Below are 27335 nucleotides of genomic sequence, written 5' to 3'. Positions count from 1 at the left end.
TCATTTGTTTGACTTCAAGCATTTCCATTCTCCAGTACTTGGCTATTTCTGAATTGACAGTATAAAAGGAAATCACCAGAAAGGGAAGACCTCTACTTAAACAAAAGATTTCATTCAGTTTCCTTTGTCCTGCAAAAGAGCTGTTCATGCAATATCAGTTGACCACCAGCTAGCAATTGGAAAGAATTGAAATAAACTAAACCCTTGGTCACAGTAATGACATGTGCTTGCCTGGGTTTCAGGCACCTGTTCTCTCATTTATTATGTGATGACTGAATTTAAATACAAAATGATACTCAGTTGTGTTAAAATTTAAAGTTCTTACAGTGAGGACAGTAAATTAGTGATGTCGATAATGAGTATTTAGCTATAGAGTGAAGATACTCCAGCTTGCGCGCTCAGGTCACTTGCTTTCAATGGATAATTGTTATTGCAATACAGAACTGTTTACTTTCACCATGTGCTTCATGAAGAATTCATTTTGTTGGCAGCAAAACTAAACTTGGGCATTGGTAAGTTAAGATCTTGGATGACTGAAATAAACTAAGGCTTCTGTTTGATACTGACAAATGTCAGATTGTGACAATAAGTGGATAGATTCATGTGTCAAGTTTGTTTTGAGGTGATGAATAAAATGTGGCATTTGACTTTTTCTTCCTTACTCCTATCCCTTCTCTCCTGCAAGCAGTGATAGGCTTTTATGGGTTATAGAAAATGTCCTGAAAAATGGATATTATGACAGGAAGGCTGTCAAAGTGTCACTTTTTTTTTTATCCATTTCTGGGATGTGGGCTTTATTGGCTGGACCATCATTCATTGCCCACCCCTAGTTGCCCCTGAAACTGCCTTCTTGGACTGCTGTGGTCCATTTGGTGTCATACAATGCTGTTAGGCAGGGAGTTTAAATCAGTGACAATTCTTGATGTAACAACAAATTTTGGAAGATGATCATAACAAGCACACTTAAAATTGACCCCATTGTTCAATCTCATTTGTGATCCCTTTAGGTGAAATGTAGGAGCTTTAGATACAGAAAACCCAGAATGTCTAGGCATATATAGGTTTGGATAAGATAGCAAAGGGAGCAAATTTACTGAGACCGTTGTGGTGAGTACAAAGTGCAGGGGGGAATCTCAAGAAAGCAATTAGAAGAGCAAAGAGGGCCATGGAAAAACAACGGCAGGTAAAATTAAGAAGAACTCCAAGATATTCTGTAAGTATACTAAAGGCATGTGGGAAAGAGTAGGGGCCTTTAGGAACCAAGGGGAGATCTGTGCATGGAACCAGAGGACATTGGAAGGGTGTTAAATAAGTACAGTTGGTTCTGATATAACGTGATAGTTCCGTTTTTGTGCGAACTTGCATTATAAGAAAATATTGTAATAGCCGCGCTGTTTAAATTAAGTGCTGGAATCACGTTATGGCCAATACAGATAAGGAAAGTTTGTGTTCTACAAATAATGATCTAAATTCTCCAATCATGTTAAAGCCAATTTGCATTGAAGAAGCACACGTTGTAGCAAAACCGACTGTACTTAACTTCTGTCTTCACTCAGGAGGAATAGGATGCAGGTACAAAGTTTGGGGAGGAGGACTGAGATTCTTCAACGGTTTGTCATAAAGAGTAAGGAAATATTGAAGGTTTCAGCAGGTTTGGAGGTGGACAGAACCCCAGGTCTGGATCACTTGTATCCCACGGTACTGTGGGAGGAAATTGCTAAGGCTCTGACTAAACTTATAATTCCTTTCTGGCGGTGCCATTGGACGACAAGACAGCTAATGTGGTTCCACTTTTCAAGACGAGTTAAAGATTTAACCAAAGAATTACAGATCAGTGATGGGAAACTATTGGAGAATATTCTGAAGCATAGTATTATTCTCGACTAAGAAAAACAAAGGCCAATCAGGAATAGTCAGCGTGGCTTGGTCAGACACGTTTGACTTGTATCTTTCAAGGTGATGATCAGGCTTATGTCATAGAATCCCTTTAGGATAGGTGGAGGCCATTTGAGTCTACACCGACCCTCTGAAAAGCATCTCATCCAGACCACCCTGTGTCGATAGAGTCACATTTACCATGGCTCTTAAACCTTGCCTGGACATCCCATGGCCAATCCACCTAGGGGTTGAACAGGGTGGATAAAAAGCAGCTTGTTCCCCTTTGTTGCTTTGAATAATAAGGGGGCATAATTTTAAAGCAAAGGGCAAGGGTTTTAGATGGATTTGAGAGAAAAATCTTTTACTCAGAGGGTGGTGACAGTTTGGAATGTACTACTCGGAAGTAGCAGTGGTGGGAAATCTTACAACTAAAAACTACATAAAAAGAACAACAATCTTTTCAAATGCCATGATATTCAAGGTTTTGGATCAAGTGCTACAAAGTGGACTAGATTAGGTAGGTTGGTGCAGATTTACTGGGCTGAAGGGTCTCTTTGGTGCTCTATGACTTGAAGAAGTCCCTCACATGCAGAGATGTGTTGCTGGGAAGCGTTACAAATAGTGAATCGAACTGAGAACTGCTGAGGCCAGATTCAATACTGATGCACTTGGGGTAGCTCGCTGTGGGCAAGAAATGAAAAAGAAAGACTTGCATTTTCTATAGTAGTTACTTTAGTTGTCATGTTTCCTGCTTTACAAATTGTGCACAATAAGTTCCCACATAAATGAACAGATGACCTTACTTTCACTGATGCTCGGTGAGGGATCAGTATTGACCAAGACACCAGGGAATTCCATTCCTTTTCTTTGCACCTGTGACGTTAGAAATTTAACATTGAGTTGAGAGGCAGATAGAGCTTTGGATTGACATTTCAGCCTTGATTTCACTACACATGTCAGAGTTTGTGCTTTAGTCTCTGGAGTGAACCTTTGCCCACAGTATTCTGATTTAGAGGCAAGAATCATTGAGCCAAGCTGATATCTTAATGTCCATCCTTAATAAGTTCATTTCATTGGTTGCATTATATTAAATCCCTTGACCATTTTCCATCTCCACTCATCACTGCAATTTGTTCCACAGAATTTGCAGCATAGAAACTGATCAATCGTTCCAACTAGTCTTTGGCAGTGTTTTATGCTATATAAAAGCCTCCTTTCATCCGTCTTAATCTAATCCTATAAATACATCTTTATATTCCTCATGAACATCTATGACCACTCCATGTAGTGGAAGTGGAATGTGGACTCATGCCTCTGATCTATGAAGCGCACAGACTTTGCAGTCTCAGACATGCTGTTTTTAGGAATGATGCCATGCTGAAGACCATTTTAGCTTTAGAAACCTGGCATGAGCAGTCTTCATTCATGAACCTTTGCAGACACCACATTCATATTTCTATCCTTTAAAGCTTCCGTTCCTTAAAACATCCAGCTACCTTTGATTGTGGAACTCAGAGGTGTATAGTCTGGAACAAGGGAGACTATTCAGCCTGTTTCAGCATTCAGTTAGATTAATTACTAATATGTATCTCATCTTTATTTATCTGCTTTGGTTCCATATCCCTTAATGCCCTTGCATAACAAAAATTTATGAAATACATTTTAAATATTTTCTATTAGATTTCTAATCTCGATTATTTTGGGGAATAGGTTCAATATTTCCACTGTATAAAGAGGCATTTCCTGACAAGCCCTGAATGGCCTAGCTCTAATTTTAAGATTATATTCCCTCTTGTTCAGGATAGCCCCATGAGAGGAAATAGTTTCTCTTTATCTGCCCTATCAAATAATTATCCACATCACTCAAAGCAACAAGTTCTATAATATTGAACAAGTCACACTGATGAAATAAAATTACTTCCAATGCTTCCATGGTGTTGGAAACTCAGCCTACACAATCTGACTGAACGCCCTTCCTTTTAAGCATTTAGCTTAAAATATTGTTATGTGAAAATCCTGCAGAATTGGCTATTTTCCAGCTACGTACCATAGAGCCTGCTTACTTCTGCTCTTGTATGGAGCGCCCTCACATGGTTTCTCATTCATAGCAGCAGTTCAGTTTTTATTTCGCGTGGCCAGTGCTGTCATAATCACACAATCTGCCCTTTTGGAAAATTACACATGTTTGGTCAGTCTTTTGTTTACTTGGCAGTTCAGCTGCATTGGTGCACTGATGCATGCTATCATATGTGCAGGATCCAAAGTTCCATTTCTACTGTTTGAACTTGTTTATGCAACTAAAAGAACTGTGAAGTGAAACTTTTATAGAAAATGTTCAGCCAAACTGATCTGCATTGGTGCTTGTGCTGTACACCAATCTCTTCTCAATCTAATGCCTAATCCTATCAATATTTCCTTCTAATTTTTCACTTCCATATACTTAATTAATTTCCCCTTAAGAAGTGTCTATGCTATTTTTGTTTATCACTCCAGGTGGTGGTAGTGCGTTGTACATTCCAGCCATTCTATGGGTGAAAATCTTTCTTCTGAATTCCTTTTAGATTTGTTAGTGACTGTCTTTATGTTTATGGCTTCAAGTTTGGTTTTCCCTGAAAGTGGAGCTATCTTCTCACCCTCTATCCTGTTGAATCATTCATACTTTGTGAAGACTGAAGTTTGCACAGCAATTTGTTCTCCTTCTGCCCATCAATCCTGCCCTCTACTGGTAAAATCAGTGAGTAAGTCATTCTCCCAGATCCAGTAAGCAAAAGTCTGACCCTCTTTATTCAGTTGGCAGCTCCTTCAAAAGGTATGAGAGTTTGAATCCTGCTGTGATTTGAGTCTTAGCTAGGCTTAAACTCCTCTGTGTTACTGTGGGAGTGCTGAATCACCAGAAGTGTTGTCTCAGTTAGACTGAGACCTGATTGAATGGGCCTCCATACTGCTACCTCCTCTCCAGAAAACTGCGCCACCCCCCCCCCCCCCCCCCCCCCCCACACACACGCACGCGCGCGCACACACAAAAGCAGAGAGTACTTCGATGTCTTGACCAACATTCACCCTGCAAATGTCATTTTTTTTTTAAAACAGACATCTGTAACACTTTATTCACTTTGTGTTTGGGATGCAGGGGATGCTGTCAAAGTGTACAAGGTAGGTTAGCAGCCACTACAGTAAGTAGATAGCATTGAAATACGAATCAGTCATGATTTTCCAGAATGGTAGAAGGTTCTTGTGGCACAGAAGGTCTATGTACAGATCCCACCTGCAGAGATGTGTTATCACATAAAATCTTTTTGAATGGTGTGAACTGGCCCAACAAGCTGAATGGCCTTGATTCTGTGTTTCTCATTTGTGTACCGATCCTTAGTTATTCTGAGAGGTTGGTGGAGGACAACACTGCAGGCTAGTAGAAATTTTATAAGGATGATGCTAGAGTTGAGAAGTTAGACCAATTAGGACATATTCCGTAGGCTGTAGCTCCTAGAAAAGAGGAAGTTGAAGTGTGACCTTTTAAAATTTTAAAAGGGTTTGATGGTGAAGATATAGAGAAGATGTTTCTGCTCGTGGAGAGACCGGTGCAAGGAGTCATTTGGATAAGTGTCTTTACTTAGACGATGTCTTGAAGGTGGAATTTGCCACCACATGGAGTAGGTGAGGTGAATAGTATAATACATTTAAGGATAATCTGGAAAAGCACAGGAGGGAGAAAGGAATAAGTAGGAGTCAGATGCAGTGAATGCTAGAGAAACTCAACAGGGTTGGCAGCATCTGTGGCAAGAGATACAGAGTTCATTGTGGTCTCAAACTTTAACTCAGTTTCTCTCTCCACAGATGCTGTCAGACATGTTGAGTTTCTTGAGCATTCCATTTTTGTTTCAGATTCACAGCATTTTCAGTATCTTCCTTTTATTTGGGGGTCAAATAGGAGGTGTGGTACTTGGGCCAAACAAAGCACAATGCACAAAATAAATCTCAGCGGATCCAGTTCTGGCCACTGCACTTGAGGAAGTATGCTTCAGAAAGACAGTGCAGAAAAATTTGACAATGGTCCAAGGAATGAAGGAGTTGAATTAACTGGGTAGATTGGAGAAGCTGGATTTGTTCTGTGTTGAGGTTTGATTGAGATGTTGCATATTAAGAAGTCTGGACAAAGAAGATGGAGAGTAACAGATTTGGGATTGTTATTCAACGTGCAAGAGGAAAAGCAGGAGCTTGGTCGACAGTAATGATACTCGTTTGAAGAGTTAGTACAGACATGGTGCACTGAATGGCCTGCTTTTGTGCCTTTAAATGGTCTGGGAATCTCTGAGCAATTCATGTTGGCAGAAGAGTTCAGAACTAAAGGACACTGATATAAATTGATAGGCTAAAGATTCAAAACTACAATAGGGAAACTTTTGTTTGTAATCTAAGGAGTGCTTAGAATCTGGAATTTGTTTCCTGGGAGTCTGGTGGGAGCAGGTTCAGTTCAGGCTTTCAAAAGGAAATTGAATAAACACTCACTGAGGGGAAAAGTGCAAGTTTGAGAGAAAAGGGCAGACTTCCTGGATTGATCTTTGAGAGCTTGAATGGATTTGATGTACAAAATTGCCTCCAATTGTTCAGATCCATTCAATGATCTTTTTTTAAAATTCTGAATGGCCTATTTGGTGCTGTAATTACTAAATAATTGGGGTGGTAGGGATAAATGGGATGCTCGAGTTTGAGTTTATAACTTGTTCATATAAATGTCACTGGCTAGGCCAGCATTTATTGTCCATCTCGAATTGCCCAGAGAGCAGTTAAGAGTCAGCCACATTACTGTGGGTCTGAAGTTGTACGTAGGCCAGACCCTGTAAGGACAGCAGATTTCCTTCCCTAAAGAACATTTATGATCTAAATGAGTTTGTCAACAATCAGCAGAGGTCTTTTTATTGGGTTTGAATCTCACCATCTGCTATGGTGGAATTGAAATTCGTGACCTGAACATTAGTTTGAGAATCTGGATTGCTAGTCCAGTGACATTGTCAGCCACCTCTAAGGGAGGAGAGAGCTCACTTGGTGAAAATGGGTGGTCAGGTAGTGGGAGAAATCTGAAAATGTGGTTAAGCTTCAAACCTCCTGCTGTTGAACACTCATCTACTGGACTCGCTGCTCAACCATGGATCTTACAGGAGGGAAAGGACTTTGAAGCTGTAGCTCAGTACAAACCAGTACCTGCAGCAGACACAGGCATAACCACATAGTACCATAGGATGCATGATAATAGCTTGATCTGGAGAAAATGGTTAACTTCAATTTAGTTTTCTGTTGCCAGTTGAATTACAAGCATGAAGGATACACAGTGAATGAATTAGAACGCATTCAACAAAATGCCCTAACTTTATAATTTTGTGTGCAGAAATTTAGATTCGAAATAATCATTGATACTGAAACATTTTGTTTCTCAGGTTCAAATCATCTCTGTGAAATTAATAGAAATAAAAGTCCACTACACACAGTTTAAATTATACGTTTGCAGTTAAACTGTGCTAACAGAATTAGAATTTGCACATTTAATCATGCTGTATAATGACTGCCTTCTGTTTATTCACAGCCTATTAACAATGCTGATTTCATTGTTCCTGTTGAGATAGATGGGACTGTTCACCAGGTAAGAAATCCTATTGTAAACAATGTTACCTTTGTTCATGCAAAGGGATCAAATGTCAGAGGGACCAGGGCTCGTGTTTGATTAAGCTGGTCATCACGTTCAGAAATCAAGCTGTTCACATAAGATCAATGATGTGGAAGTCGCACTGAAGAATCACGAGTGACGAAAGAATTGAAGGGGGTACAGAGGAGTGAGATATGGAAATAGAAAAACCCGTGAAATGAAGTGACTAAGTAAAGGGTGAAGGATGGAGGTGGTAATTACTGGTTGCAACAGCTGTTTGTGCAGTTAGTTTAGATTAAAATGGGGATTGCTTAGTAATTGTGCAGAAATGACAGAATTGTGCAAGAAATCAGAGATCTGATGCCGCACAGCAGACATCTAAGGTCACTGGAGTTATGAGGATTGCTTGGAAGGTTCTCTCACCACTCTCTTTCTCTCGCCACTACCAAGCATCACACCACTACCGCAAACATGGCAATTGCACTGTGATTAGACACTCAAACCATGCACATGATTCACAGCTCAGGCCAACATACATTTCTTTGGTTAGCTAGTTAGATCAGATCAACAACTCCTTTACATAGTACCTTTAGTATAGTGAGATATCCCAAGGAGTTTTCCAAAAGCACAAGCAGACAAAACTCCACATTGATATAATGAGATGATGGGTCAAGTTGGTCAAAGAGTTAAATTTTTATACGATGTTTGAAACAAGGAGAGATACACTGAGTGAGAATATGCCAGAACTTAAAACCTGAGCAGCTGAAACCAGGGCTGTCACTGGGGAATGACTGAAATCTGGGAGGTGCAGTTAAGGGTGAAGGCCAGAATTATTTGATGATCATAGGACTGAACAAAATTAGACGTAGGAATTGAGAGGCCATGGAAGCAGTCGAAAGTGAGGATGAAAATTTAAAATGAATTATGGGGCAGCAGTTTTTTGCATAAGTTCTGTTTTAAGGAAGATAAAAGAAAGGAAGTTGGCCTGGATTGCATTGGAGTTGTTTCATTTGGAAGTAGTAAAGGCTTGAATGAGAGTTTCAGGAAAAGATGAGCTGAAGCATGGCTGGTGATGGATGATGTGATGGAGCTGGAAGAAGGGGTTGTAGTCATGGTATAGTGCACCAAGGCTCCTATTATATTGCTGGAAGTTTGTAAGTACTCTTATAGAACATAGAACATTACAGGACAGTACAGACCGTGGCCCGAAATGTTGTGCTGACGTGTGGAACCCATCTGAAGCCCATCTAGCCTACACTATTCCATTTTCATCCATATGTCTATCCAAAAGATGCCCTTAAAGTTGATGAGTCTCCTCCAGTTGCAGGCAGGGCATTCCATGCCCTTGCTACTCTGAGTAAATAACCTACCTCTCCCATCTGCCCGATATCTATCACCCCTCAATTTAAAGCTATGTCCCCTCGTGCTAGCCATCACCATCCGAGAAAAAAGGCTCTCACTGTCCACCTTATCTAACCCTCTGATTACTTTACTTTATATGTCTCAGTTAAGTCACTTCTTACCCTTCTCTCGAATGAAAGCAGCCTCACATCCTTCACCCTTTCCTCATAAGACCTTCCTTCCATCCCAGGCAACTTCCCACTAAATCTCCTCTGAACCTCTTCCAAAGCTTCCACATTCTTCCTATAATGTTGTGACCAGAACTATATGCAATACTCTGGCTGCACCAAATCTTCGTACAGCTGCACATGACCTCATGGCTCTGAAACTCAATCCCTCTACCAATAAAAGCTAACACACAGTATGCCTTCTTAATAACCCTATCAACCTGGGTGGTAACCTTCAGGGATATATGCACGTGGACACAGAGATATCTCTGCTCATCTACACTACCAAGAATCTTACCATTAGCTCAGTACTCTTTACTCTTGTTGCTCCTTCCAAAGTGAATCACCTCACACTATGCAGCTTTAAACTCCATTTGTTATCTCTGAGCCCAGCTCTGCAGCTTATCTATGTCCCTCTGTAACCTGCAACGTCCTTCGGCACTATCCACAACTCCACCAACCTTAGTTTCATCCACAAATTTACTAACACCTCCTTCTATGTCCTCTTCCAGGTCATTTATAAAAATGACAAAGAGCAGTGGCCCCAAAACAGATCCTTGTGGTATACCACTAGTAACTGAACTCCAGGATGAACATTTCCCATCAGCCACCACCCTCTGTCTTCTTTCAGCTAGCCAATTTCTGATCCAAACCGCTAAATCACCCTCAATCCCATGCCTGTGTATTTTGTGCAATAGCATACCGTGGGAAACCCTATCAAACGCCTTACTGAAATTCATATACACCACATCAACCACTTTACCCTCATCCACCTGTTTGGTCACCACCTCAAATAACTCAATAAGGTTTGTGAAGTAGAACCTACCCTTCTCAAAACCATGTTGACTATTCCTAATCAACTTATTCCTTTCTAGATGATTATAAATCCTATCTCTTGTAACCATTTCCAACACTTCCCCCACGACCAAAGTAAGGCTCACTGGTCTTTAATTACCAGGGTTGTCTTTACTCCCCGTCTTGAACAAGGGGACAACATTTGCTATCCTCCAGTCTTCTGGCACCATTCCTGTAGACAATGACAACATAAAGATCAAAGCTAACGGCTTTGAAATCTCCTCCCTAGTTTCCCAGAGAATCAGAGGATAAATCCCCTCCGACCCGGGGACTTATCTATTTTCACACTTTCCAGAATTGCTAACACCTCCTCCTTATGCACCTTAATCCCATCTAGTCTAGTAGCCTGTATCCCAGTATTCTCCATGACAATATTGTCTTTTTCCAGTGCGAATACTAACAAAAATATTCTTTTAGCACTTCTCTTATCTCCTCAGACTCCACACACAAATTCCCATTACTGTACTTTATTTGGCCCTAATCTTAATCTAGTTATTCATTTATTCCTGATATACCTATAGAAAGCTTTAGGGTTTTCCTTGATCCTATTTGCCAATGACTTCTCATATCACTTCCTGCTCTTCTTAGCTCTCTTTAGGTCTTTCCTGACTAACACTTATTCACTTGTGGGACAAGCCCTACAGCCCTGAACAAGTCTACCTGGAAGTTTAATTTAAAATTGCAATGGGCAGTATTGAGGCAGAAAGAAAGCAAGTAATTTGCTTTCATCCTTTTAACAGTCTCATTATTATTTCCCTTTTTAAATTCACTTGTGGGACGTGGTGGTCACTGGCTGGCCTGGCATTTGTCCCGTCCCTACTTCTCCTTGACAAGATGCAATGAGCTGCTTTCTTGAACTACTTCAGGCCATGTGCTATAGATAGACCACAATCAGTGAAGATAGGTAACCGCACCTCCTCCACAATAACACTCAACGCTGGAGCCTCCCCCCAAGGATGCGTCCTGAGTACCCTACTGTACTCCCTGTACACCCATGACTGTGTTGCCAAATTCCAACAAATGCCATCTACAAGTTCACTGATGACACCACCGTAATAGGACCGATATTAAAATGCAAAAGGGAGATAGAGGGCTTGGTGATATTGTGCAACGAGAACAACCTCTCTCTCAATGTCAGAAAACTAAAGAACAGATCATTGACTTCAGAAAGAAAGACCCCCATCTACATCAAAGGAACAGAGATTGAGAGGATGGAGAGTGTCACGTTTCTCGGAGTGACAATAACCGACAACTTGTCCTGGACTTCTCACATAAATGCAACGGTCAAGAAGGCGCAGCCCCTCTCCTTCCTCAGGCGGCTCAGGAAATTCGGCATGTCCATAAGGACCGTCACCATAGATGCCCCATTGAAAGCATACTGTTTGGGTACATAATGGCCTGGTACATCAACTGCTCTGCCCAGGACCGTAAGAAACTACAGAAGGTAGTGTGCACAGCCCAGACCATCACAGAAGCCAACCTTCCATCTGTTGACTCCATTTACAAGGCTCGCTGCCACGGAAAGGCTGCCAACATCATCAAAGGTCTTTCTCACCACAGTAATGCTCTCTTCCAGCCTCTTCCATAGATACAAAAGTCTGAACATGCACCAGCAGGTTCCGGAACAGCTTCTTCCTGGCCGTTATTAGATTAATGAATGGACTTTCTAGCCTCAAATAATGTTAATCTCTCCTAGTGCACATGCTGTGCAATGTAATCTGTATGTCTCCATGTCTTTTTGATCTGTGCATCCTTGTTTACTGTGATCTGCCTGTCATGCTCATAAACAAAGCTTTTCACTGTACTTCAGTACACAAGACAATAAATCAATCGATCAATGCCGATAGGGAGGAAATTCCAGGATTTTGACCCAGCAACACTGAAGGTACGCAATATATTTCCAAGTCAGAATTCACACAACACTAGGTTATAGTCCAACAGGTTTATTTCAAATCACAAGCTTTTGAAGCACTGCTCCTTCATCAGATGATTTTATAACCTGGTGTCACCCCTGTCCAACACAAGCATCTCCAGATCAAGTCAGGATGGTGAGTGGCTTGAAGAGGAACTTGTAGCTGGTGGTGTTCCTGTCTGTCTGCTGTCCTTGTCCTTCTGGATGGAAAGTGCTGTCTTCAGATCTTTGGTGAGTTTCTGCAGTGCATCTTGTAGATGCACTGCTGCTGCTGCTGAGCATCAGTGGTGAAGAAAGTGGATGCTCGGGATGTTATTCCAATCAAATGGACTGCTTTGTCCTTAGTTCCTTCATTCAACATACATATTGTAAATTTTTGTACTAAACTACGTCTGGAATATGGCTGCAGCTGAGCCATAATATTGTCAGAGGATCAAATATACAGTAAGTTTGCTCCATTGCAATCCTGTAGCTACGAGGACCCTGAAGTATTTTTAGAATAATCATATTCTATTTGTAAAATAAGAAGTAAAGTTTAATCTGTGACTAAAAATGCAATACAAAATGTTTGCTGGACCAAACCACATTTGCAAAGTTTACGACTCTGCTGTGTACGCTGTCGAAACCAGAGGTCAGCATAATGCAATAGTTCTTGTGGACTGGATTTGATTTGTAGCCCAAACCACTGGATGCATGTCCTCTGCTGTCTATAAAGGTCCTTGTCCTAATCAACTCAAAAGATCTGCAGGCAAACTTAAGTACAAATTTGTATAAACTTTTTTCATCTCACTCATTTGCAAGCTGTCCAATTATGGTAAACATAACAAATATTTGTAATAAAACCAAGAACTGAGGATGCTGGGAATCTGAAACAAAAACTTAAATTGCTGGAGAAACTCAGCATATCTGGCACCTTATGCAGTGAGAAAGCAGAATTGACACTTAGAATCCAGTGACCCTTCTTAAGAGCTGATAATAGCAAGGAAAAGGTGGTATACATGGTGAAGACAAGGGTGAGGTAGGGTGGTGAGGGGATTGGAGAAGGAGTGTGGATAGGTGGAAATAGAGCCCAGACACGGAGAGTGACAATTAGGCAGACAATGTGATGGCTGAAATATGCTAAAAAGAAAGAAAAGCTGATAATACGTTCCATAAGTTGATGAAAATTGGTTGGTAAAAAATACCTTCTCCCTGGCATATTCTCATCCAGTTTTTTTCAATGTGGATCTGATCTGTGCTATGCTTTTCATAAGGAGACATGATGATGATGGTGTTTAACAAAATATCCCATTCCATCATGTACAACAATTCACCTGGTTTTGGTGAAACAGAAATATTTCAAGTATGAAACGAGATTTTTGGATGACAAGATCTTTCAGCTTATATGTCACCTTGCTACTAACCTATTACAGAATCCAGTTTGTCTCTCGTTTGCTCAATACATTTACCATGACCGTCCTCCAGCTGCATTTTGAATATATCTGTCCTAAATGTACCTTTCACAATCTGTGTCATCTTATCCCATACACAATTATTTCTCTTTTATGTATATGTATTTCATAAAATTCTCTCTAGAATGGTTCTGTTTGAAACTGAAATCAGATTGTTTATCACCAGATTGATTTATGCTGTACAAATTATGTAAAAGGCTTGCACTTATTTCAGCATCATGCACAAGATATGTTTTTCCTGATGCACAGTTTCTGCATAATTCACAATGATTGTCAGCTCAGGGAGACTTGACTAGGATTTCATGGAGCCACTTCAATTGGGAATTGACGCACATTGTCCAGCTCCTTTTTAATAAAGCAATTGATCGACTAACAATTGCAGATGGAGTTCAATTCATATAACTTTTTTTTATGGACAGGAGGAAAGGTTTTCCTTATTCTTAGGTATTACGAAATTCTTAGGAGCAGATCTGAGTGTTTAAGCTAACAAGAATAGAAGTCACACCACACCAGGTTGTGGTCCAACAGGTTTATTTGAAATCAAAAGCTTTTGGAGCACTGCTCCTTCATCTGGTGAATCTAACATGGATTGAGCATGCTTAAAGAAGGATGTTACTTGGGTTCTTTACATATAGCAAGACTCTAATATCATGAATTTCAGCTCATTGTTAAACTCGTAACATGAGGACAAAATATCTTAAAGCCTGAACTGCAAAGCCTTCTGACTTGGATGATTTCAGGTGTCTGAGTCTGTGACGTTGCTTGCCTGAGACCCGTTCGTTGTTTGTGGCTTGCTTTCCTTATGTTGCCATCAGAGGTCCGTCTTTCAGTCACAATGCCAGTGCCCTCTAAAACTCCTCTCCAAGTTGCTCTGTCCTGTCACTTCATTCAAAAGTGTCACCATTGTCTTTGAGCTTTGCCTGTTTAAAGCCTCCTTTTTCATTGAGAATAAGTTGCTATTCATTGGAATTTTGATGGACAGTAGTCACTGGCTTAGGGTTGACCATCCTTTGTCAGCCAGGAGTGCAGTAATAGCAACTGAGCTTAGTGCCCTATTCACCTGATGTTTTTCACATGCACTTCCATCAGGTATTCCATAACTCATTTTTTGCTGAGCAAAACTTCATCAGTTTTAGTTTTTAGTTGACCTCCAGCCTCCGCAGCTTTTTGAAGAAGACAGTTCCAAGTTTATTTACCTTTAGTCTGAAGATTGCTTACTGATATTATCCTGGATCAGCTTAGCTCCAGTACTCCAGCTATTTTTGCAGATCTGTCTGTGCGTGTTTAATAATGTATGATGGCTGTGATGTTCGGAATTCTGGGGCAATCAGCGCTGGACACTGTCTTCCATCAAAGAACATATGACTAGACTGGGACCTGGTTCAAGTAATCCAGGATAGGCTGTGTAGCTTATGGTTGGCCTATTCTTGATTACTTGCACTAGGATACAGTCACAGTACACAGAATGCTGTATTTGAAGATAAAGGAACATCATTGACTGCATAAAGCACAACTTAATAGTGTGAAGTAAATTGATATTTTAAAAGCTATTTTTTCTTTCCTTACAAGGTACTTGCAAGGCATTTGCAAATGGGAGAAAAATACCTTTACTAGAAATTTCCAAATTCTGTAACGTAGATTAATGCTAATTGTCTGCTATGCATGGAGCTATCTGTACCTAAATTACAAACATCCCTAAAATAGGTTATTAAGTCATTATCTTATTGCTGTTTGTGGGATCTTGTATATAAGTTTCCTATATTACAGCAGTGACTCCAGTTCAAAGTCACTATGACTATAAAGTGCTATAAAGCATCCTGAGGTTACAACAAAATTCTTTCTCACCAAAGTTTGGAACATGATTACCCTCCCTCTGTTAATTGATAATGTGCACCATGCTGTTGGGGGGAGTGGTAATGTTTCCATGTCAGCTTTAACCTCCGTTTTCCCTGTTATTTTCTTGGCATTTAGCTGGGGATGTCATCTCTCAAGCAGCAAATACTTCAAATTAATTTCCAGGAAAGAAAAAAATCCAAGATGATTTTCTGTGTTATTGCTCAAGACCATGTTAATCTGGTTATTGGATTGTTTCTCCTTTTCCTAGTCACAGCTATTTCTTTGAGTTCAAAATATGTGATCAGTGAAAGGAGTACTAATGACTCATTATTTGCCATTCAAACCCAATAACAAAAGGAAGAGGCAGAATACTGCTACGTCATAGCAGCCATCCCTCCTAACATTTGGAGATTCGATGTAACAATTTTATCTTAAAAATATCTATTATAATTTCTTTGCTTTACACTTATGCCTGAAATCGTATTTGACAATTAACTGCTTTCTCAACAAGCTGTGTCAGCTTTCAGGATCTGTGTACAAACAGTTTTCCTGTGCTGTGGAACTGTAATCTTTACCTTCTATTTCTTCTCTCCCTTCTTCCTACTAAGGTGTATCACATCACACTTCTGTATATTTAATTTCATCAGTCATATATCTGTCCATCCCATTAGGCTGTCAGTGTACCCCTGAAGTCTGTTACTACCCCGCACGTGAATACTTCCAAATTTGTGTTAATTGTGAATTTTGGAATTGTGACTGTACACCCAAGCTTAGGTTATTAATAAATATCAAGAAGAGTAGTGGACGTAGTGTCCTCCTGTTCCCCCTTCAGTTGAAGCAAAACACTCAGACACAGTAGTTTTGCCTTCCATTATTCCAGACCTTGGAGAGAGAGAGAAAGATCACCCATGTGCACAGGGACATGAGTTCACGGTCTTCTCTCAGACAACAGTTTCTCAATGAACTATATAGTCATTTTACAAGGAGGAGCATCCAGATAAGGCAACATACATATTAACTGGGTGACCATTACAATCAATGAGTAGCAATAGCAGAGACTAAGCCCTTTTATTGTTATACAATGAATGTTCTTAACCTTGTTAACTGGATTCATACAATGGACACTTTTCCGACACTTTTCCCCTTGTTAGCTGACTTTGCATACTGAATGCTTCCAATATTATTAAATGGCTCTACGTGATGACTGCTTTTCCACCTTGTTAACCCATTACCCTTGCCTCCAGCACCCTATTATTAACTGTAAGTTCTTATCTGATCTGAGGACGAAGGTGGGTACTGCAGAGTCAAGATTAGAGTAGTGCTGGAAAAGCACAGCCGGTCAGGCAGCATCCAAGAAGCAGGAAAATCGACATTTCAGGCAAAAGCCCTTTTTTATGATCTGGGTCATGTTCAGCTGAACTTGTTGTTTCACAAAACTCAAACTTAACTCTTTCCCAGCCTGCTTATACCTTATACACATTCTCACTAGAACCAACCCTTGGAGAACTCTGTTATCTGCATATATCTTCCTCCAGTCTAAACTAAAAATATCAACTTTTCCTTTCACTCATTCATGCTCTTCTTATTCTACTGGCTTCAAATTTGCTGACAAACCTGTTATCTTTATCTAAAGATTGTAAGACTATATACACTACATCACTTCATCAATAAGTTTATCTTTCACAAATCTGCCCTGATCTTCCTTAATCTTTGGCCCAGTGACTTCACTCTGTGCTGTATTATCATATCTAAAAGCTTTCACATCATTGACATTAAGCTGATTGGCCTGTAGTGCTGGGTCCACCCTTGTATGCATTCTTGAACAATGGGGTAACATTGCAAAACTCCAATCCTTTCACACCCCTATCCATCCATATTGAAGAAGGATTCTAAGATTATGGCCAGTTCCTCTAAAATTTCATTTAATGCCTCATGCTCAAATGCATCTAATCCAGTCTTCATCCAGTGTTGCTAATATTTCCTGTTTATCTATTTTTAACCATCCAGTATGTTCATTATTTTGATTCTTCTGTTCTGCTGTCACTAATTGGGCCTGTGTATTTAATTGTAGAGAAGTAAATTTTAATTGTAACGAAATAAAAGTTTATAAACATTTAATAAGTTGATCCTTTACTCTGATGCTTTCATGGTGGCTTTAGTAGCAGCACCTTCCTTGCAAAACTAGTAGAACATTGAACAATACAACACAGTGCAGGCCCTTCGGCCCTCAATGTTGTGCCGACCTTACATCCTACTTTAAGATCAGACTAACCTATGTACCCTTCATTTTACTATCATCCATGTGCTTATCCAAGAGTTGTTTTAAATGCCTCTAATGTATCTGACTCTACTGCCACTGCTGGCAGTGCATTCCTTGCACCTACCACTCTGTATAAAGAACCAACCTCTGACCTCTCCCCTGAACCTTCCTCCAATTACCTTAAAATTATGCCCCTCATGATAGACATTTCTGCCCATGGAAGAAGTCTCCAACTATTCACTCTATCTATGCCTCTCATCAATTTGTACAACTCTATCCAGATGCCTCTCGCCCTTCTTTAATACAATGAGAAAAACCTTACTTCCTTCAACCTTTCTTCATAAGACATGCCCTCCAGTCCAGACAGCATCCTGGTGAATCTCCTCTGCACCCTTTCTAAAGCTTCCACATCCTTTCCTATATTGAGGCAACCAGAACTGCACACAATATTTGAAGTGTGTTTGAGAATATCAGCCTGTTTCACGCCGTCATCACAAACCACAAAATCCCTGTCGGTCGTGAATACTGAAGCAAAGTATTCATTAAGGATCTCCCCTACCTCATCCAATTCCAGGCACAAGTTCCCTCCACTATCCCTGATCAACTCTGCCCACTCTTTGGCCATCTTCCTGTTCCTCACGTAAGTGTAGAATGCGTTAGGGTTTTCCTTCATTCTACCCGTTACTTTTTCAAGCCTCCTTCTTGCTCTCCTAAGTACATTCTTCAGTTTTTTCCTGGCTACTTTGTAATCCTCTAGAGCCCTCTCTGATTATTGCTGCCTCAAACTTAAGTCAGCTTCCTTCTTTCTCTTGACTAGATTTTCAACATCCCTTCTCACCCAAGGTTATTCACCCTATTATCTCTGCCTTGTCTCAGTGAAACAAACCTATCCACGATCAGCAAGTGCTTCTTAAACAAACTCCGCATTTCTGTTGTGCATTTCCCTGAGAACATCTGTTCCCAATTTAGGGGCCCTATTTCCTGCCTAATAGCATTGTAATTCCCCCTCCCCCAATTAAATACTTTACCATGCCATCTCTTATCTCTCTCTGTGACTATAGTAAAGGTCAGGGAGTTGTAATCATGATCCCCAAAATGCTCTCCCATTAAGAGATCTGTAACCTGGCCTGGTTGGTTGTAAAGCAACAAATCCAATATGGCCTCCCCTCTAGTCAGCCTATTGAGTCAGGAACCCTTCCTGGCTACACCTGACAAAAACTGTTCCATCCAAACTATTTGGACTAAGGATGTTCCAGTCAATATTTGGGAAGTTAAAGTCACCCATGATAACAACCCTGTTATTTCTGCAACTCCCAATCTGCTGCTCCTTGTTTCTGTTGGTTTTCAGGGGCCTGTAAACTCCTGATAAAGTGACTGCTCCTTTTCTGTTTCTGACTTCCACCCATACTGACTCCTCGATGACCTCCTTTTCCTGCAGCTGTGATACTATCCCTGATTAGGCGGAACGGTGGCACAGTGGTTAGCACTGCTGCCTCACAGCGCGAGAGACCTAGGTTCAATTCCCGCCTCGGGCAACTGTCTGTGTGGAGTTTGCTCATTCTCCCTGTGTCTGCGTGGGTTTCCTGCGGGTACTCTGGTTTCCTCCCACAGTCCAAAGGTGTGCAGGTTAGATGAATTGGACGTGCTAAATTGCCCGTAGTGTTAGGTGTAGGGGTAAATGTAGGGGAATGGGTCAGGGTTGGTTGCTGTTCAGAGGGTCAGTGTGGACTTGTTGGGCCGAAGGGCCTGTTTCCACACTGTAAGTCATCTAATCTAATCGATGTCACTCCACCAACTCTTTTACCCCTCTGCCTATTTCTTTTCAAACATTTAAACCATGGAATATTCAACAACCATTCCTGCCCCTGTGATTTCCAAGTCTGTAATGGCCACAACCTCATAGTTCCAAGTACTGATCCGTGCTGTAAGTTCATCCATCCTTATTCCTGATACTACTTGCATTAAAATATACACAATTCAACCCATCACCCTGACCGTACTTTTACCCTGTCAAGTGCCTATCTCTCCTCACAAACTCTCTGCACGCTGTATCTGGCTGTTTGCTACCTACTCCAACCTCAAACCATGCAAAATTAATTGAGTATCTCAGTTATGACTTCTGCCAAAATGTATAAATCCCTTTCTTGGTCCTTAATAAACTCTTTACCACCTTTTTACTATAGAGAGGCTAATAAGAGAGCTTCCAGTCAATTGTCAATCTACCTCATGCCATTTCCTTCTTTCTTACTGCTCCTCTGAACTTTACTCAGCTTCATCTTCACTGGGGTTATTATCCTGATATCTGTCAACCAGTGGAAATTAATATTAAGGTGAAAGGCAAGTGCTTTCAAAGGGATAGGAGGAAAATGTTTTTCACCCAGAGGGTGGCGGGCATTTGGAATGCACTGCCTTGGAGGATAGTAGAGAGAGAACCTCACACTCTTTAAAAGTATTTAGGTGAGCACTTGAAGTGTTAGATCATTTAAGGCAATGGGGCAAATGCTGGAAAGTTAGACTAGTGTAGATTTAGAGTAGTTTTTCTTGTCAGTGTAGCCTCAATGGCTGAAGGTCCTCTTCTGTACTGTATGATTCTTTGATTCCATACGCACTTTCTCTGCTTCATTGTGCTTTTCAGTACTTCACCATTTCAGGAAACATTTAATCAAGCAGGCAAGAACGTTTAGCAAGAATGACTAATTTATTTGTTGCAGTTTTTTGCAGTAGGTAGAATAATTGAGCTGACTGTTTGCATTCACAGGTTTATGTATTGAAAAGACCACATGTCGATCTCTTTTTGCAAAAAATGGGGCAACTCTTTGAATGTGTTCTCTTTACAGCCAGTCTAGCCAAGGTAAGTAAACAGCAATATAGAAATATTGTGAGCATCTGTTTGCATTTGTATAACCCAGTATCAGAGAAACCAAAAGCTTGGTTAGCATATGTATGCATTTTGTAAAAGAATTTGTGAAGGTATTTTGCGGTTTTAACAATGTTTCCATTTATTTGTTTCTGTTCTCCTCGTGCGTGTGTTGTTTTTTCTCACTCTCTTGTCTGATGGTCATAGCATGGGTAAGTTCCTTCTCCTGTGCATGTCAATACAGCTTACCAGGGTTCTTGACTTGGTCCATGTGACTTGTTCAAGAATCTTGCATGTGTTGCCATGACTGCTGTAGAAGTAGTGGATGTTTTTGTTTTTAGCAAGTATCTGATTATGCCCATATAATTAGTTTTCCCAGCCCCATCCAGTGGTTACGTTTTCTAGAATTACTGGAGTACAGTGTAGTGTGCAGTTACAAATCCCATGCAATAAGAGAAATATTTGTGCTTCCCATATCCTGCTTGTGCTTTAAATATGTGCACTTATTCAGAGCTGCCTTTGACACATTATGTTAGATGTGCAAGAGTAGAATGTCCTGATATTTTACTAGTGGAGCCATGTGAAAGTTGTCCACTGCATCCCAGCAAATTGGAGCTTGTGGATATGGCGGACAATTGTCACGACATCCAAGATTTATTTTGTGCCATCCTTATTAGCTTATGTTCTATGGTCCAAAACCAGAGCATAAATAAGAGCCACTAATAAAACCAATGAAAAATTTGGAAGTTTTCTTTTGCCCAGAGTATGAGTAAAATGTGAAACTCAACTGCTAAAAAGAGTAATTTGAGGTGAACATCATAGTTGTAAATAGAGGGAAATTTGATAAGGAGTAGACTATCACATGGACAGCATTGAGCTGGGAACAGTCTGCAGCAGGAACCATTTGCTCAGAATGTCCAGACTCTTTTCCATAACATCCTGTGTGCAAAATGCACTACTGCCATTGTCGTCATTTTTCGTTTCCCAATATGTAAGATGTTACCTGCTTATCCTTCACAAAGTAAAACTTCAATCTTGTGCTATAGGCTGGCTTATATTTGCCATGCAGATTCACTAAATTGGTTCCTGGAATGAGTGGTGTTCACTGATAGGCTGAGTAAATTTGGCCTGGACTCTGGAGTTCAGAAGAATGAAAGATGATCTCATTAAAACATGCAAGATTCTGTTGCCTGAAAAAGAGTGTTGAAAGCTTTTACCAGGGTATTCATCCCTTGTGTGACAGACAAAAGATGAAAAGCCAACTCAGAATTTAATTAAACAAGTGGTCAGGTTTCTGCCACTGAACCTGGCTCTGTGGCTCAGAAGGGAAGTGGGGAGAATAGGAGAGCAATAGTGATAGGAGATTCAATTGTGAGAGGAACAGACAGGAGATTCTTTGGTTGCGAGCGAGATTCCCGGATGTTGCCTTCCAGTGGCAGGGTAAGGGATGTCTCGGAGTCAACAGGATTCTAAAGGGGGAGGGAGAGCAGCCTAAAGTCATAGTGCACATCGATACCATTGACATTGGTAAAAGGATGAGGATCTGAAAAGAGAATACAGGGAGTTAGGTTGGAAGCTAGAAGGCAGGACGAGCAGAGTAGTAATCTCAGGGTCGCTACTGGTGCCAGGTACGAGTGAGGCTCGGAACAGACAGTGAGTGCAGATGAACACGTGGCTGAAGGGCTGGTATAGGAGGGAGGGCTTCAGATATGTGGCTCATTAGGATACATTCTGGAGAAGGTGGGACCTGTACAAGAAGGACAAGTTGCACCTGAACTGGAGGGGTACCAATATCGAGGGCAGGAGGTTTGATAGAGCTCTTCGGGAGGGTTTAAATGAGATTGGCAGGAGTTGGGAACTGGAGCTATGGATGAGAGGATGGAGTAGGTAATGAACAGCCAGACACAGCATGCAGAGAGTCTGTGAGGATGGATCAGCACTTGACAGGGCAAAGGTGCGGTCAGTGTGATGGGTTAAATTGTGTATATTTTAATGCAAGAAGTATCAGGAATAAGGATGGTGAACTTAGAGCATGGATCAGTACTTGGAACTATGAGGTTGTGGCCATTACAGACTTGGATATCACAGGGGCAGGAATGGTTGTTAAATGTTCCATGGTTTAAATGTTTGAAAAAGGAAAAGGCAGGGAGGTAAAAGAGGTGGGGGAGCAGCATTGCTAATCAGGGATAGTATCATAGCTGCAGAAAGGGAGGTCATCGAGGAGGGTTTGTCTACAGAGTCAGTCTGAGTGGAAATCAGAAACGGGAAAGGTGCAGTCACTTTATCAGGAGTTTTCTACAGGCCCCCAAATAGCAACAGAAACACTGAGGAGCAGACTGGGAGGCGCAGAATATTGATTGGAACCTCTTTAGTCTAAATAGTTTGGATGGAGCAGTTTTTGTCAGGTGTGTCCAGGAAAGATTCCTGACTCAATATGTAGATAGGGCAATGAGAGAGGAGACCATATTGGATTTGGTGCTTGGCAACAAGCCATGCCAGGTGTCAGATCTCTCAATGGGAGAATATTTTGGTGATCATGATCATAACTCCCTGACCTTTGCTATAGTCATAGAGAGGGATAGAAGTAGATGGTATGAGAAAGTATTTAATTGGGGAGGGAGAAATTATAATGGTATTAGGCAGGAACTGGGGCACCTAAATTGGGAACCAGATGTTCTCAGGGAAATGCACGATAGAAATGTGGAGGTTATTTAGGAAGCACTTGCTGATAGTGCTGGACAGGTTTGTTCCTGCTGAGGCAAGGAAGGGATGGTAGAGTTAAAGAACCTTGGGTGACAAGGAATGTGAAACAGCTAGGCAAGAGGAAGAAGGAAGCTGTCTTAAGGTTGAGGAAGCAAAGATCAGACAGGGCACTAGAGGGTTACAAGGTAGCCAGGAAGGAACTGAAGAATGGACTTAGGAGTGCTAGAAGGGGGCATGAAAAAGCTTTAGCAAGTAGGATTAAGGAAACCCTAAGGCATTCTACACTTAGGGTGTAGAAACAAGAGGATGGCCGGAGTGAGAATAGGGCTGATCAGGGATAGTGGAGGGATCTTGTGCCTGGAGTCGGAGGTGGTGGAGGAGGTCCTGATGAATACTTAGCTTCAGTATTCACTCCTGAGAGGAACATTGATGTTTCAGAAGACAGTGTGAAACAGATTGTGGGCGGCACGGTGGCACAGTGGTTAGCACTGCTGCCTCACAGCGCCAGAGATCTGGGTTCAATTCCCGCCTCAGGCGACTCTCTGTGTGGAGTTTGCACGTTCTCCCCGTGTCTGCGTGGGTTTCCTCCGGGTGCTCCGGTTTCCTCCCACAGTCCAAAGATGTGCAGGTCAGGTGAATTGGCCATGCTAAATTGCCCGTAGTGTTACGTAAGGTGTAGATGTAGGGGTATGGGTGGGTTGCGCTTCGGCGGGTGCGGTGTGGACTTGTTGGGCCGAAGGGCCTGTTTCCACACTGTAAGTAATCTAATCTAATCTAATCTAATCTAAAGATTGATATGCTCAAACAGGTTGATGTTAAGGAGGAGGATTTGCTGAAAATTTTGAAAATCCTAAGGATAGATAAATGCCCTGGCCCAGATGGGATATACTCATGGTTACTACAGGAAGTGAGGGAAGAGATTGTTGTGCCTTTGGCAACGATCTTTGCGACCTCATTGTCCACTAGAGTAGTGCCAGATGATTTGAGTGTGGCACATGTTATTCCTTTTTCCAAGAAAGGGAATAGGAATAATCCTGGGAATTACAGACAAATCAATCTCATGTCAGTGGTGGATAAAATATTGAGAGGATTCTGAGAGGCAGGATTTATGTTTACTGGAAAACTATACTTTGATTAGAGATAGTCAGCATGGCTTTGTGAAGAGTAGTTCATGCCTCACAAGCCTTGAGTTCTTTGAGGATGTGACAAAACACAATCTTGAAGATAGAGTAGTGGATGTGGTGTACATGGATTTTAGCAGGGCATTAGAAAAGGTTCCCCATGGTAGGCTCATTCAGAAAGTAAGGAAGCATGGAATACAGGGAAATCTGGCTGTCTGGATACAGAATTGATTGGCCCATCGAAAACAGAGGGTGGTGGTAAATGGAAAGTTCGGTCTGGAGCTCGGTGACGAGTGGTGTTCGCAGGGATCGGTTCACGGACTAAGAGGTGACATCTTAGAGGTGTACATGATGATGAGAGGAATATTTAGAGTGGGTGGCCAAAGACCGTTTCCCAGGGCAGAAGTAGTTATCACGAAGGGCATCATTTTAAAGTGATTGGACAAAGGTTTAGGGGAGATGTCAGAGGTTGGTTCTTTATACAGAGAGTGGTGGGTGTGTGGAATGGAATGCACTGCCAGCAGTGGTGGTAGAGTCAGATACATTAGGGATACTTAAGTGACTCTTGAACAGACACATGGAAGATAGCACAATGAAGGGTATGTGGGTTAGTCACATCTTTGGGTAGGAAAAAAGGCCAGCACAACATTGAGGGCTGAAGGGCCTGTACTGTGCTGTACTATTCTATGATTTATGTTTTAAACCCTTTCTTAATTAACCTCTTCAGTACCAGTATTTAATATAAAATGTGCATTCATTGTAACATTTGCTTTTTACTTCAACTTGAACTCACGTAACTTTATCTTGAGGCTAAATGTGGATTAAGTTTGAAGTGGCCAACTTTGTACTCTGTAGATCAAGCCTCATGGTTCTTTGTCTTTCTCTGAAAATGATTTCACAGCATACATGTTTCAAATGTGCTCTGTTAAGACGTCAGCTGAGAAAATTCCTTTGTTCTGTTAATTTATCTGAAAATGTGCTCCATTTCCAGAAAGATGTCTGGCACTTAGCCAATGAAGTGATCAAAGCCTGATCACATTGTTCAATCCCAGCCAATGGAATTTACTGGTAAACAGTTCCCAAATGTTTGCACAAAGTCCTGAACGGCCACATTCCAAAATCCATATAGAGACCCCATGACACTTACTTGGTCAACATGGGAAACTGCAAGTCACAACATGTCCTGGCTGCAGTTTTAACTGGGGTCAGAGTTTTAAAAATTTGACCAAAATTCCCAACATGCTTAATTGTAGCTCTTATCCAGTCTTGCCACCATTTCTGTTTTTGGCTACCTGACCACAAGCGACTTCCTGTGTAAATAGTGGTTGGGAAATCTAGAACATAGCTCTCACCTCAGAATAACGATTGATCATTTCGGACTGTGACTAGAACTTTATTCATTTAGTTGTGCATGCCAGAAGATGATGGATGTTCCATCATTGAATATATTCACGGCAGAGATCGAAAACTTTTGATATCTCGGGGGATGAATGGATATATGGAGCAGGTGAGGAAATTGAGTTAACGTAGAAGATCAGCCAAAGTTATATTTAATGGTGAAGTAGGATCAAGGGTCTGTATAGTCTACTCCTATTTCTGATGTTCTTCATGTTCCCTGCCCTCCCCAACTTTGTTACATTTTCATTGACATTACACAGCTCACCTTATTTTCAACCCATCTGTTAACTAGCATAGGGAAGAGTCTCAGACACATTTAAGGGGGCTGTGGAGTAGTGGGCATCAGTAGGAAATAAGCCAGCTATAACATGGTACTAAATTGAGCTTAGATTCCAGTTATGCTGAAATGTTTTCTTCTCACTGGTCCCATTTATTTCAGAAAGTGAGGAAAAACTGAGCAGGATATTGGGTGTGTTTGCAATTTTTGAGAAGATTTGTAGATCAAGTTGAGGTTCAGGTTGTAAGTTTGCTCGCTGAGCTGGAAGGTTTATTTTAAGATGTTTCATCACAATGCTAGGTAAAATCACCAGTGAGCCTCTGGTGAAGCACTAGTGTTCTCTCTTGCTTTCTGTTTGTGTCTTGGACTATTAAGGTGGGTGATATCATTCCTGGTTCTTTTTCTCAGAGGTTGATAAATGGGGTCCTAGACGAACCAAGGACACAAACACCAGACAGCACCACTTTCAACAGCAAGGCCATCATCCTCAAACTAGTAGACCTGTGCTTCACTACCCACTTCACCTTCTACGACAAGACCTACAAACAAATCAATGGAACACACAAGTTCACCAATATCTAGATTCTTAGCAGAAGCAGTGATGCAGAGACTTGAACGAACAGCCGTACCCACGCTCCAACCTAAACTTGGGTCCACTACATGGATGACACCTTTGTCATCAAGAAACCGAACAAATTAGAGGAAACCTACAATATCATCAACAGTACTGTCATACATTTCACCAAACAGGAAGAGAACAGCAACAGACTCCCCTTCTTAGATGTCACTGTGGAATGAACAGTTAATGGAGAACTGCAGACCAGCATCTCCAGGAAAGTAACACACACACAGACTCAACTACAGGAACAATCATCCCAACACGCACAAACAGAATTGAATCAGGACATTATTTAAACTGACCACAACACACTGCAGCACCCAGGAAAAATACGTATCAGGCTTATTTAAGAACAAAGGGTACCGATAAAAACAGTCTGCCAATTTATTAAACAACAAATCCAAACAAGTAGACACAACATGCCCAGAAACTCTAGCCGTGCTATCATGCATCAAAGATGATGACCAGACTACTCCGGCCCTTTGGCATCATGGTAGCCCACAAGCCTACCAACACACTGAAACAGCTTTTGATGAAACTAAAGGACCCTGTACCAGCAACCAGCAAAACAAATGTCACTTATAAAATACCTGTAAGAACTGCAACAATACATCAAACAGGCAGGCAGAAAACCATCCACCAGGATACACAAACACCAACTAGCCACCAAAAGACATGATATACTATCGCTCGTATCCTTACATACAGACAAAGACAGACACCACTTTGGCTGGAACAATACATCCATCCTAGGACATGCACAGGAATTCCTAGAGGCCTGGCATTCACACCGGAACTCCATCAATAAACTCATTGATTTGGACCCCATTTACCAACCTCTGAGAAAAAGAACTGGGAATGATATCATTCCCCCCCCCCCCTCCCTTAACAGAGCAAGACTAGTAAATAGAAAGCAGGATAGAATACTGCTTCACTGAAGGCTCACTGATGTTACCTAACAT

At 41.2% G+C, this 27335-nt stretch overlaps 1 protein-coding gene across 7 annotated transcripts in view; it reads left to right on the top strand.

Annotated features, from left to right (window-relative positions):
* ctdspla (CTD (carboxy-terminal domain, RNA polymerase II, polypeptide A) small phosphatase-like a) overlaps positions 1-27335 on the top strand; it is a 281371-nt gene that overhangs the window by 204197 nt on the left and 49839 nt on the right. For all 7 annotated transcript variants that reach the window (XR_011961418.1, XR_011961417.1, XR_011961419.1 and 4 more), the window contains 2 exons: positions 7457-7513; positions 20157-20249. Coding sequence is in view for 3 of the 7 variants with exons in the window: in XM_072576378.1 (XP_072432479.1) it covers positions 7457-7513; positions 20157-20249 (150 nt within the window). In the remaining 4 variants the exon portion in view is untranslated. The remainder of the gene's footprint in view (positions 1-7456; positions 7514-20156; positions 20250-27335) is intronic.

This window comes from Chiloscyllium punctatum, chromosome 8, assembly GCF_047496795.1.
Source record: "Chiloscyllium punctatum isolate Juve2018m chromosome 8, sChiPun1.3, whole genome shotgun sequence".
Taxonomy (NCBI): domain Eukaryota; kingdom Metazoa; phylum Chordata; class Chondrichthyes; order Orectolobiformes; family Hemiscylliidae; genus Chiloscyllium; species Chiloscyllium punctatum.
This window is presented reverse-complemented; position numbering and strand designations above follow the sequence as displayed.